Consider the following 12,980-nt stretch of genomic DNA (forward strand, 5'->3'; position numbering starts at 1 on the left):
AAGAAATTCCCGAAATTATGAGGAAAAAGGTGATTGAAATACATCAGTCTGGGAAGGGTTACAAAGCTATTTCAAAACCTCTGGGACTCCAAAGATACACAGTGAGAGCCATTATCTCCAAATGGAGAAACTTAGCACAGTAGTAAACCTTCCCAGAAGTGGCCGACCTTCAAAAATTCCTCCAAGAGCAAAGGACAACATCCAAGAAACCACAGGCCTCTCTTGCATCAATATAGGTCACTGTTCATGATTCCACTATCAGAAAGACACTAGCCAAAAATGCCATTCATGGAAGATTAGCGAGACGAAAACAACTGCTAATCCAGAAGAACATTAAGGCTCATCTGAATTTTGCCAAAACACACCATGATAATCCTCAAACCTTTTGGGAGAATGTTCTGTGGACTGATGAGTCAAAAGTGGAACTGTTTGGAAGACAGGGGCCTTGTTACATCTGGTGTAAATCAAACAGAATTCCACAAAAAGAACATCATACCTATGGACAAGCATGGTGGTGATAGTGTGATGGAGTGGGGATGCTTTGCTGCTTCAGGTCCAGTGCGACTTGCAATAATTGAGGCAAACGTGAATTGTGCTCTACCAGAAAATCTTAAAGGAGAACATCTGGTCATCAATCTGTGAGTTGAAGCTCTACTGGATTATGCAGCAAGACAATGATCCAAAGCATAAGTCCACTTCTGAATGGCTCAAAAGAAGTTAAATTAAAGTTTTGGAGTGGCTAGTCAAAGTCCTGACTTGAACCTGATTGAGATGCTGTGGCAGGACCTTAAAAGGGCAGTTCATGCTCGAAAACCCTCCAATGTGGCTGAACTAAAGCAGTTCTTCAAAGAAGAGTGGGCCAAAATTCCACCACAGTGTTGTGAAAGACTGATCTCCTGTTATAAGAAGCATCTGGTTGCAGATGTTGCCGCTAAAGGTGGCACAACCAGCTGTTAAGTTTAAGGGGACAGTTCGTTTTTCACATGGGTGATATTTACTTTAAGCAAAAATATATTGTACATATATTTGAAAACTGTATTTTGCATTTACTCAGGTTGCCTTTGTTTTATGTTATATATTGTTTGAAGAATTAAAACAATTTATTATGTAAAATACACAAAAATAGAAGAAGGAAGGGTGCAAACACTTTTTCACATCACTGTAATTTTATACATTTATTTGTACATTATTTCTTTCAATTTACATTTATTTATATTTATAACATAAATATATACCAATTTAGGTTCTACCACCCAAATAATAAGTTCCTGGTCATTTGACATACCTCGTAGCCATTTTGAGTCATATTTTACAGTTCTCAGGACAGGACTGCTTTCTCCTAAACTTCGATAAATCACTGCATCACTTGCAAGAAAATCAGTCATTGTGCCTGAATAAAAGTCACCACCTGGGGAGTGAGGTGTGAAATGAGTACTGATAAATCACTGATAAACAGTACAAACATCAAAAACACAAAGCAGAGTTCAGTTTGGCTCAGTGCAGCTGTGTGTGTATATGGTAGCGTGTGTATATGGTAAAATACAGAGAAAGAGACACTTTGTAAAATGTCAGTGGAACACTAGTGAGATTATAGGAGATTTGGTGTCTTCTCACCAGATGCTCTGACAACTCACCAGCAAATAGGCCAACGTTGGACTGGCGTGATTCGAAAGGGCAGCGGGCCTGACCAACCACTTCCTCTCCGTCCTGCTCCAGAGATGACATCTGACCACAGATAGAGAAAAAAAAATCCTTACAGCCACTGACCCAAATAAAAAAACACTCCAGATGCAACAGTATCTTGGATCTGTAAATACAATAATGCTTTGATTGGAGACGTGGCGTATATGCTCCAAACACGCTGAGCTCACATGAGTAGCATAGGTTCGAGTCTGGCCTGTGACATGTTCTAATCATCAAAAAATGTCTCTACACTGGTGGCCAAAAGTTTGGAATAATGTACATTTGTTTATTCACCAAAGTGGCATCACAATGTATAGTCAGGACATTAATAATGTGAAAAATTGCTATTACAATTTGATTTTTTTTTTTTCAGAACTTCTTAAACTACTTCAAAGAGTTCTCAACAAAAAATCGTCCACATCCAGCAATGACAGCTTTGCAGATCCTTGGCATTCTAGCTGTCAGTTTGTCCAGATATTCAGGTGACATTTCAACCCACGCTTCCTGTAGCACTTGCCATAGATGTGGCTGTCTTGTCGGGCACCTTAAAGTCTAGCTGATCCCACAAAAGGGCAATGGGGTTATGATCCATAACATTCTTTTCCAATTATTTGATGTCCAATGTCCGGGTTTCTTTGCCCACTCTAACCTTTTCTTTTTTGTTTTTCTGTTTAAAAAGTGGCTTTTTCTTTGCAATTCTTCCCATAAGGCCTGCACCCCTGAGAAAACTTTACTGTTGTACATGAAACTGGTGTTGAGTGGGTATAATTCAATGAAGCTGTCAGCAGAGGACATGTGAGGCGTCTATTTCTCAAACTAGAGACTCTGATGTACTTATCCTCTTGTTCAGTTGTACATCTGGCCTTCCACATCTCTTTCTGTCCTTGTTAGAGAGTCAGTTGTCCCTTGTCTTTGAAGACGGTAGTGTACACCTTTGTATGAAATCTTCAGTTTTTCAAGCATTGTATAGCCTCCATTCCTCAAAACAATGATTGACTGACGGGTTTATAGAGAAAGCGGTTTCTTTTTTGCCATTTATGACCTAATATTGACCTTAAGACATGCCAGTCTATTGCGTACTGTGCATCTCAAAGCCACAGTATGCAATAAGCTTAATTTATCAAACCAAATAGGTTTTAGCTGTGTTTGAGATAATCGTATAATGATTTTCAGTGTGATGTGGTAGTGATGTGAACTGAAATATAGAAAAAATAAAAATAATAATAAAAAAAGTATAGTTCTGACTCCAAATTCTGATTCTTTATGAGTTCAAAGCTGTTAAATATAACAGCAGGCTGTACATTACAGTGATTTTTACCAAAGTTAAGGGGTTTAAGGACATCATTTTCCTGTAGTAAAATCATTGTGACTCAAAGCCTCTAGTAAAGCTTATTGTTTTAAAGCAAATCATTTTTTGCCATTCCCTCCTCTTTTTACTAGGGTTTAGATCAATCCTATTTCGATTAGAAAAGTAATTTATGGCCACACACACACACGCACGCACGCATATTTCTATCCTTGTGGGGATTTTCCATTGAGTTCTATTGTTTTAATATGGAGCTATTTAGAGCTACAAATATTTTCTATCCCCCAACCCAGGGTTTCTCAAACGGGTGTTCGCGAACCCTGGGAACTTGTTAGGGGACTTCCGGGATTTCATGGGAGAGTGTAGACTAGAGGATGCATACAAAAAATTTCAGTTATTAACAGATTTATAAAAACATTGAAAAAAATTATTATTATAAATTTTCTTTTTTTATATCTCATATTAAGATATAAAATGTACATACCCAAATTGAAATACATATGTTTTCAAAGCTGCGCTATTTAATTGTTTTTTAAAAATAAACAAATTGCCATTATTGATAGAGTACACATACAATCAATGTTCAAAACAATGACCTTATATTACCCCGATTCACTACGGTAAGCCTATATAATGATTTGTATTTTGAGCAGCCATGTTCGATTTGGTGCGAAATTGCTGGCTAACGATGTCCGCCTTTGCATCATTCAATATATTACCCCGATTCACTACGGTAAGCCTATATAATGATTTGTATTTTGAGCAGCCATGTTCGATTTGGTGCGAAATTGCTGGCTAACGATGTCCGCCTTTGCATCATTATGCCATATCTGCACACACAGGAAAGAAGTACCGGCTGTCTCATGTTCTGGCAGGAGAAAATATCTACGCTGTTCATCTCAGTTCAGTTACACTCACACAGTTCAGGACAGTATCATTGCAGTCTAGATGGATGCTGTTATCCATTTGGCAATGTTCTTTACCAAGCTTAATGCTTGGATATGTTTTCTGTTACGCTTGTTGAAGGTTAAATTGCTTGTCATGCTTTTATGAATCAAATATTACTCATGTGTTAACCAATCGTGATGTATCTATGTTGTCCGGTTAAATTATTGTAACATGTTTAATATATAGGACTTTTGAAATTGACTTCTTGTAATTGTTATATTGCATATTTAAGCATATTGCTACATCTTTTAAAGTATATTTTATCCCCATCATTATTGAATCCTCATTTTATGTTTTTAGTTTACATGTTATTGTGTGTATTGCATAGATATGCTATTGTAGTAACTGAGGCTGCACAATATAGTATGAAAATAATAAAGTCTTCTGTTGAACTCATATCAGCCATATCACAAGTTTAACCTTAATTTGAAAATTGTAGTACAATTCAAAAATTAGTAGTAGATAAAACACTTGAATAATAATATTAAGATATACTTGTGATGGCTGAGGAGAGTCCCCGTTCTCTATTTAAGAGAAAAATTAATTCAACATGTAAATAATCATCATAAAGTCATGATCACACACAGGCGATGTCCAGTTAAGATCAAATTGGGAGATTCATCCACTAGAAGAGGAGTGCCAGAACACGACTGATGTAGTGTATTCTTCCATCACAGATGTCGCTTGAGAGCACAGTTACGTAGTGCAGATTTAACATTTTCAGGGAAATTAAAACAGAAATGACAGATAAAAATCAACAATTTCACAAAATGGTTGACCAAAAATCAACCAAGTTATTATTGTTTTATTAAAACATTTTCTTTAAATTTTTACTAGTGTGAATGTAGTGCAATCTCTGATTATGATAGAAATGCCAATGGTGAATTAAATAAATGTATAAATATTATATTGATTTATTATTTATTATTACAATTATAAATGTAATTGAGGTTAATTTAAATATAAAAATAATGGTAAATGGTCTGCACTTATATAGCACCTTTTTAAGCCTTAACGGTTGTTCCATTGGGAGCAACTTGAGGTTCAGTGTCTTGCCCAGGATTCGAACCACCAACCCTATGATTAGTGGCCTACCCGCTCTACCAACTAAGCCACAGCCGCCCCTACAATAATAAGAAAAATTGTGCAAAGACGTCAAATAGATTTTATTTAAAAAGGTTATCAAAACTTCAACTATCAGGGGATACTTCAAGTAAATCTTTTATTTCAAAGGGGATTGGCTGTCAAAAAGGTTTGTGAACCCCTGCCCTAACCTAACCCGTAAACTAACCCCTCACAGAAAAAAATTATTTTGTTTGTTTATCAAACTATTTCCCTCATGGAAACTGTTGACTGTTACCCACAATGTCCAAGATTTCAGGTTTTACTATCTTTGCTGGATACATTTATAGAGCTGCATAGATGTTCATCCTTTTACTGAATTGAACCGATCCAGTGCTGTTTCCACCCTAATATTCTCCTTTACTAGCTGTGGTCTACTGGGCAGAGTAAGTGCTGGTGAGCTTCAGCAGGCGCTAATCCAGTGGGGATGGCACACAATGTGACCCTGAATACCAGAGTGCCCATAGGATCTCTCAGCAGTAATGCACAGCTAAATGTGTGTTTGTAGCGTGTAATCCAGCAGTCTTTGTGAGGGCTCCTCCAGACCTGCGGTGTGAATATCTGTGGATTTGAAGCATGTGTGTGTGTCACCTAACAGAGGCAGTTAGCACGCTGTTTTTCTGTGAGAAGCACAGGTCGCTAGCTTCTGCCGTGTTTCAGACTAACGAGAGAATCTGGCACACTGTTCACACCTCCAGGTCCCAAAAACAAACAAAATAAAACAGCCATGTAACACCCACCACCCACTGGTCTACAAAAGTTTATACAACACTGCAGACAAGCTCCCTAAATTCTGCGCAAAAACTCTCAAACAGCACTGAGTCATGGGACATATAATGGAAAATATGATTTTCTATGCTCTTTTTAATTGATTAAATCTAAGCTTCAAAAATGGGTCAGCTGCAGAAACTGTCATGTTACAGTGCATCCGGAAAGTATTCACAGCGCTTCGATTTTTCCACATTTGCTATCAGAACAGACCTGGACAGCAGGGAAAAACAATGCTAACTGCAAATAATACAATGCAATTGATCATATAATCATACAGTATATAGCCAGCATAGCAAAATAAATAGGCTAAATTATTCTTAAAAGGGAGGAGAAACACTTTCCATTTCTTTTATTGTTGAAATCAAAAGCCAATGTTTGATTTTAAGAACATATTTGTAGACATTTTGTATGATAGTCAATTTTGGTACTGTGTTGGGTCACCACTTGATGTCCAATGTAAAATATTGATTGTAAAGAAACAAAAATCCTAGATTTCCTCCTAGACACCAACGCTTTCGGTAATCTGAGGGACAATCACCCCATGGTGTGAGAGACAACACTCTAAGAGACAACTAGCTAAGATGTAAAAAGTTAACTGTTGTTGCCATTTGCAGATAATGTGTAGCTTTCATGTGGCTGAAGAGCTGTTCGCTAAAACTCTGTTAGCTACACAGTAACGTTTAAGTCTTTAGTAACAACAAAAATACAGTTGTAATCAGCTAATACTAAGTACTTTTATTAATAATGGCATTGTGGTAAAATGGTGATTTGTAAATAAAGTTCAAGCTGGAATGCAACACAATCACACGTTTCCAGTGTGAGTGAAATTGCGGTTGTTACATTTGTAGCTAGCGCCTAGCTACAGTTGAAGTCAGAAGTTTACATACACTTAGGTTGAAGTCATTAAAACACATTTTTTAACCACTCCACAGATTTAATATTAGCAATATAGTTTTGGCAAGTCGTTTACTACTTTGTGCATGACACAAATCATTTTTCCCACAATTGTTTACAGACAGATTGTTTAACTTTTAATTAACTATATACAATTCCAGTGGGACAGAAGTTTACATACACCAAGTTAACTGTGCCTTTTAAGCAGCTTGAAAAATACCAGAAAATTATGTCATGCCTTTAGACAATTAGCTTCTGATAGGAGGTGTACTGAATTGGAGATGTTCCTGTGGATGTATTTTAAGGCCTATCATCAAACTCAGTGCCTCTATGGCATGGAGTCATAAGAAACTCATAAGAAACCAGCCAAGACCTCAGAAAACAAATTGACCTCCACAAGTCTGGTTCATCGTTCGGAGCAATTATCAAATGCCTGAAGGTACCATGTTCATCTGTACAAACAACAGTACGCAAGTATAAACACCATGGGACCATGCAGCCATCATCCCGCTCAGGAAGGAGACGTATTTTGTCTCCAAGAGATGAACATAGTTTGGTGTGAAAAGAGCCAATCAATCCCCAAAAACAACAGCAAATGACCTTGTGAAGATTGCTGGAGGAAACAGGTAGACAAGTATCTATATCCACAGTAAGACGTGTCCTATAACGACATAAAATGAAAGGCTGCTCAGCAAGAAAGAAACTGCCATAAAAAGCCTGACTACAGTTTGCAAGTGCACATGGGGAAAAAGATCTTACTTTTGGAAGAAATGTCCCCTTGGCCATAATGACCATTTTTATGTTTGGAGGAAAAAGGGTAAGGCTTGTAAGCCAAAGAACCATCTCAACTGTGAAGCATGGGGTTGGCAGGATTATGTTTTAGGGGGTGGTTTGCAGCAGGAGGGACTGGTGCACTTCACAAAATAGATTGCATCATGAGGAAGGAAAATTATGTGGATATATTGAAGCAACATCTCAAGACATCAGCCAGGAAGTTAAAGCTTGTTTGCAAAATGGGTCTTCCAAATGGATAATGACCCCAAGCATAACACTGTGACAAAATGGCTTAAGGACAACAAAGTCAAAGTGTGGCCATCACAAAGTCCTGACCTCAATCCAATAGAAAATTTGTGGGCAGAACTGAAAAAGTGTGTGCGAGCAAGGAGGCCTACAATCCTGACTCTGTTACACCAGTTCAGTCTGGAGGAATGGGCCAAAATTCCAGCAACTTATTATGGGAAGCTTGTGGAAGGCAACCCAAAAGTTAAGCTTGACCCAAGTTAAACAATTTAAAGGCAATGCTACCAAATACTAACAAAGAGTATATAAACTTCTGACCCACTGGGAATGTGATGAAAGAAATAAAAGCTGAAATAAATAATTTCTCCACTATTATTCTGACATTTCATATTCTTAAAATAGTGATCCTAACTGACCTAAGACAGGGAATGTTTTCTACATTTAAATGTCATTAACTGTGAAAAACTGAGATTAAATGTATTTGGCTAAGGTATATGTAACCTTCTGACTTCAATTGTATTAGCAACTGCATGCTATTTAGAAAAAAACATGCATACTATTGTTGTAGCCAATCAGTTGTTCAATAAGTTTTTCAATATGCAGGGTTTTTTCAAAGTTTTTTGTTACCTGTTCATTTAAAAGGTCAGTTTGGGATTGAAAAAAGTAATTAAACTTATAAAGAGAACAACAATAGTGTTGTTTATATTTCAACCTATTTCTGTAAAGATAATTCAATCCTGTGATAATACCATATATATAACATGATAAAAGCGTCAGTAATTATTGTGATGTGAAAATTTGATACCGTCACATGCCTAATTATTAGTGGTCTTTAGTGGAATAAAATGCAATGCAACAAAAGTTTAGTATATGACCTCGAACATTAGCCTGAAGGGTCTTCAAACGAATAAAAACATTTAAATCTACAACCTCTCCTCTATCTCACCTTGCACAGAATTCAAAAATTCAAAATTTTATGGGTGAGAGCGAAGAAATATGAGTATATGAGTTTGAGGAACTGAGAGACATGATTTGCACATTGTGACATATCTTCACTCTCCAGGGCTCTAACAGACCGCCCTTCTCAGAGAAATGCAAAAGACGAGACAGTGAGCTGGAGAGACAGACAGAAAAAGAGAGAGAGAGAGAGAGAAGGAAAGCGAGGGAAGGGGAAGGAAGATGCCTTCAGGGTAAGGTGCATAAATCAGGATCTCCAAAGAGCCTCAAATGGAAAAAGTTGAGAGCGGAGCCTCATCCGTGAGTTTAGCTGACTCCCTGCTGGCCTCCTCCGAAGTTGAGTCAGATTTACATACACTCTGTCGCACACAAAAAAGCACATGGGCACACGCACACACATATCAAATACACAACCACAGTTCTCCTGATGATTATGACAAATCATCAATTTAAAGGACAGCCCTGAGTCCCCATCAAACTACACATTAAAACTAAATCCAGAAATGTCCAACACTGTGTCAAATGTGTGTGGTAGTAAAATTACATTTGCAAACCATTTTTAAGGAGCAAAATAAAGCAATAAATTGATTTGACCCGTGGTAAAGTCACTGGAACGCACATACTCCAGAGGCTTATTGCTTTTATAAAATGATGGAACAACAATTTAATAAAAGACACCCATGTTCAATAAACATTTAAATGAAAAACATTAATTCCACCTAATTATATACTGTAGATCTTTGTCCTAACCAATGAAGCATTTTACATTTAAACATTTGCCAGATGCTTTTATCTGCATTCAAGGTACATATTTTATCAGCATGTGTATTTTCTGGGTATTTAACCCATGACTTTGGTGTTGCTAGCGCCATGTTTAACCAGCTGAGTAACAGGAACATCATTCTCATTTAATTTGATGCATTCATATATAGAATGTGCTTTCACAGGTGTGAATTTTTAAATGTTTATAGTTTATATTTTACAATCAGAATTTACTTTATATTACATACTGTATATATAAAACAGATATTTAGATTATTGAACTGAAAACATAAATGGCATTTTGAATGCACTTAATTTTGGTAATGCAACATATGCCACCACACCGCAACTGCATGGACACACACAAAATACCAACACCAAACTCACACTCCAACATACAGCAAATCACTGACACTCACCTACACACACTAACATACATTAAAACAGATGACTCTTTGTAACTGCAAGGAATTTTTAGAGCATTCTCCTCAGCTATGCTTAATTTAGCAAACAGCCAGCATTGACTCCCTCTTAGAAAAAATCAGGTTTTAACTGAAACCCATGTGTAAACAGGACCTGATTTTATTTCTAACAGGCTCCAGGAGGTCTTTATACAGTATATGTTTTTGACAAGGCCTCATTTACAAGTACATTTTAACATTGATACATTTCAGGTAAACATGTGCATTAATATAAGCAGTATGTTTTGCTTCTTAAAGGAAGGCTTCAGAATTCAGATCTATGTGGTGGTGTTAACTGCGTGTAAGTGTATGCACACGTGCATTTGTGTGTGTGTGACAAAAATAGACTGCATACCTTGTAGTTGCGACAGGTGGGGTTGAACGCATTTGTTCCACATGCAAAGAGTGTTTCATCGTTGCGTGGCACCAGCACTTTGATGTAGTTGTAACACTCATCCTGTGAGAGGCAAGACACTGGCTTTTACTCACAACATATATATATATATATACACTATATAAATATAACTCCAAACACACAAATGACTCATCTTGAAGCTTACCAGGCAGAGCATAATTACTGTCTCCCTTTTCCTCTCTCTCTCTCTCTCTCTCTCTCTCTCTCTCTCTCTCTCTATCATTTGCAGCAATCTTGTATGCATGCTTATTCACTACCAGAAACAATCTTAACCATGTGCTAAATGCATGAAAATGCATCATTCTTTTCAGCGCAAACATGCCTCGTTTCTATGTAAATTTGGCTTATTATAGATTGGACCTTATTCACAAAACTCAGCACTATTTGCCTTGCAAACTTGTGGCAGCAAAAATTCATTAAATGATGATGAAACTATGAAGAAAAACTTTATAACTGGACAAATCCAGACCTGCATACAGTCAAGGGTAATTTCTGCCTTTTAACCTCCAGAAAACCAAGCGTGACTGCTGTGTGCATTTTCCATTACCAATTTTGATTTGTAACTAGTAGCACAAGCAAAAAAAAAAAAAAAGTAAAGTAAAGCAAATAAACGTTGATGTCCACATATGTGGAAAACGGGACTAAATTGTGAAATTTTAAATAATACCAAGCCAGATTTTTTTCATCAAGCGGTTTATTATGTTTCCAGAAGTGTTGGTTTTCAAATGTTTTGAGACGTTACAAGCATTACATTTAAAATTAGCATCATTAATTCTGATTCAATGTAATGGCCAGCATAATCCAATCAATGCCAACCATGTTAAATTAAAAATGATATATTTTCTGAATTATATAGTTCTGAATCGATGTATTGGTTACCATTGTCCAATGCCTGCCAAACATGTTGAGGGGTTCAAACATCATCTGCATCCTAAAACTGAGCTTGGATTTTAGGAGTGAATGCACTTGACTGCATGGGAAAGCTATTTAATGAATGACTTAACCTCTGTGGGGTCTGTCTGCACTGGTCTCAGAACAGTTCGAAATGCATATTATTTTCATCCTGACTCCATTTAAAGCCTCTGAAAGCAATATTTTTCAGCTTTTGGATGAATCCATTGATTCTCAATGTGAATATGCACAATAACTATAGGAATTAATTTAATAATGTTAATGAATAGAACTGTATAGTACAGTAACACATTAACAACATTTATATTACAATTAAGCAAAATGACCCACAGATGTGTTCATGTTGAAAGTTATTCAAAATAACTAACATGTTTTTTCAACTTTTGAGAGAATAATGTCCCAAAATCCACGTATGTGGACATCATATTAATGCACAGACATGTGAAAAATGAAAAAAAGTTTTAAAGTGGCATATCAAACGAAAAAAGAGACGCTACTCTTGACAAACAAATTGTTATTGTATGTGTTGTGTGTGGCAAAGCCAAAATACAACATCAATGCATGTGGAAGCAGAGATCGCACAAGGTTAAAGTGCCGGTTCACGTCCCTGTACTGCAGTGGTTGAGCAACGTTGTACAGTTCAAGTAAAGTAGGCCTACTGTCTATCAGATTGCGATAGTTTTCTGCATCTTCCAGAATATAATGTAACATTTAGAACCAACCTGCATGATCTGGAATTGTATCGTTCAAACTGCGTTCAGCAGTAAATATTTGGGTGTACTTGCACTGTCACCTGATTTGAATTCCTTTAGTGAAAAGGGTGCTTCAAAAAATCCAGACAGTAGCTGTGTCCCAAACAACACACTATACACTATGCACTCAGCCATGCAGTGTATAAATTTTTCAAAGTGTAGTATCGTCCCAAATGGAACACTTAAAAGAAGTTTACTAGCCTTTTAACAGCTGATGGAAGTGACGTTTCAAACGCACATGATGTGTTGCCACTAGCTTTAGATGATTAGCCAACATCAGTTCAACATTTATATTCACACAGCTTGGGAAGCATTCAACTCACATTTGTAAGGTGCTGTATCCAGTGAAGCTTTGCCAGCTGCTACATTCTTCATTATTTACAATTGTTATTTACAAAAGACCAGCAGTGCAGCCAGGTAACTACAGCAAGCTACATGCGCTGTAGTGCATGAAGTGTCCAACATTCCATGTTCCGTTTTGACGGTACTTAAAGAACACTTCTTTTTGCGGCATTTTCAGTGTAAACATACTACTCGCACTACAAAATGGTGTAGAATAATGCAGAAGTGTGCGGTTTGGGACGCACCTATAGTATGCAAATAAATGCCGCCATTTAGTTAATTCCCCACTCAGTCTTCAAAACCAAAATTAGTCTCTGTGTTGACAGAAGCACATGTATGTACAGTACATATGTGTATACTTGCAGCCACCTGTGGAACTCACGCAAGCACATAACCTCAACAAAACAGATACTCAAACAACATAATCACAGAGAGAGAGAAAGAGAGAGAGAGAGAGAGAGAGAGAGAGAGAGAGAGAGAGAGAGAGAAATAGAAGACTTGTTACTCACGCTGTTTTTCCCCCTGACTGTGCATTTCTCCACATCCTTTGTCTTCCATGTCAGTTTCTGCCACACAAATACAACAAAATCATGGTCTCATCCCTATTCACAACAAAAAATCTAATTTACTTCAAT

General features: G+C 37.0%; 1 protein-coding gene across 6 annotated transcripts in view; it reads right to left on the bottom strand.

Annotated features, from left to right (window-relative positions):
- Window positions 1-12,980, bottom strand: part of LOC127655705 (semaphorin-6D-like) — a 204,289-nt gene that overhangs the window by 42,890 nt on the left and 148,419 nt on the right. For all 6 annotated transcript variants that reach the window (XM_052143648.1, XM_052143647.1, XM_052143643.1 and 3 more), the window contains 4 exons: window positions 12,855-12,911; window positions 10,280-10,381; window positions 1,635-1,725; window positions 1,286-1,408 (listed from right to left, as the gene is read on the bottom strand). In XM_052143648.1, coding sequence (XP_051999608.1) covers window positions 1,286-1,408; window positions 1,635-1,725; window positions 10,280-10,381; window positions 12,855-12,911 — 373 coding nt within the window. The remainder of the gene's footprint in view (window positions 1-1,285; window positions 1,409-1,634; window positions 1,726-10,279; window positions 10,382-12,854; window positions 12,912-12,980) is intronic.

The sequence above is a fragment of the Xyrauchen texanus genome, chromosome 15 (assembly GCF_025860055.1).
Source record: "Xyrauchen texanus isolate HMW12.3.18 chromosome 15, RBS_HiC_50CHRs, whole genome shotgun sequence".
Classification (NCBI taxonomy): Eukaryota; Metazoa; Chordata; class Actinopteri; order Cypriniformes; family Catostomidae; genus Xyrauchen; species Xyrauchen texanus.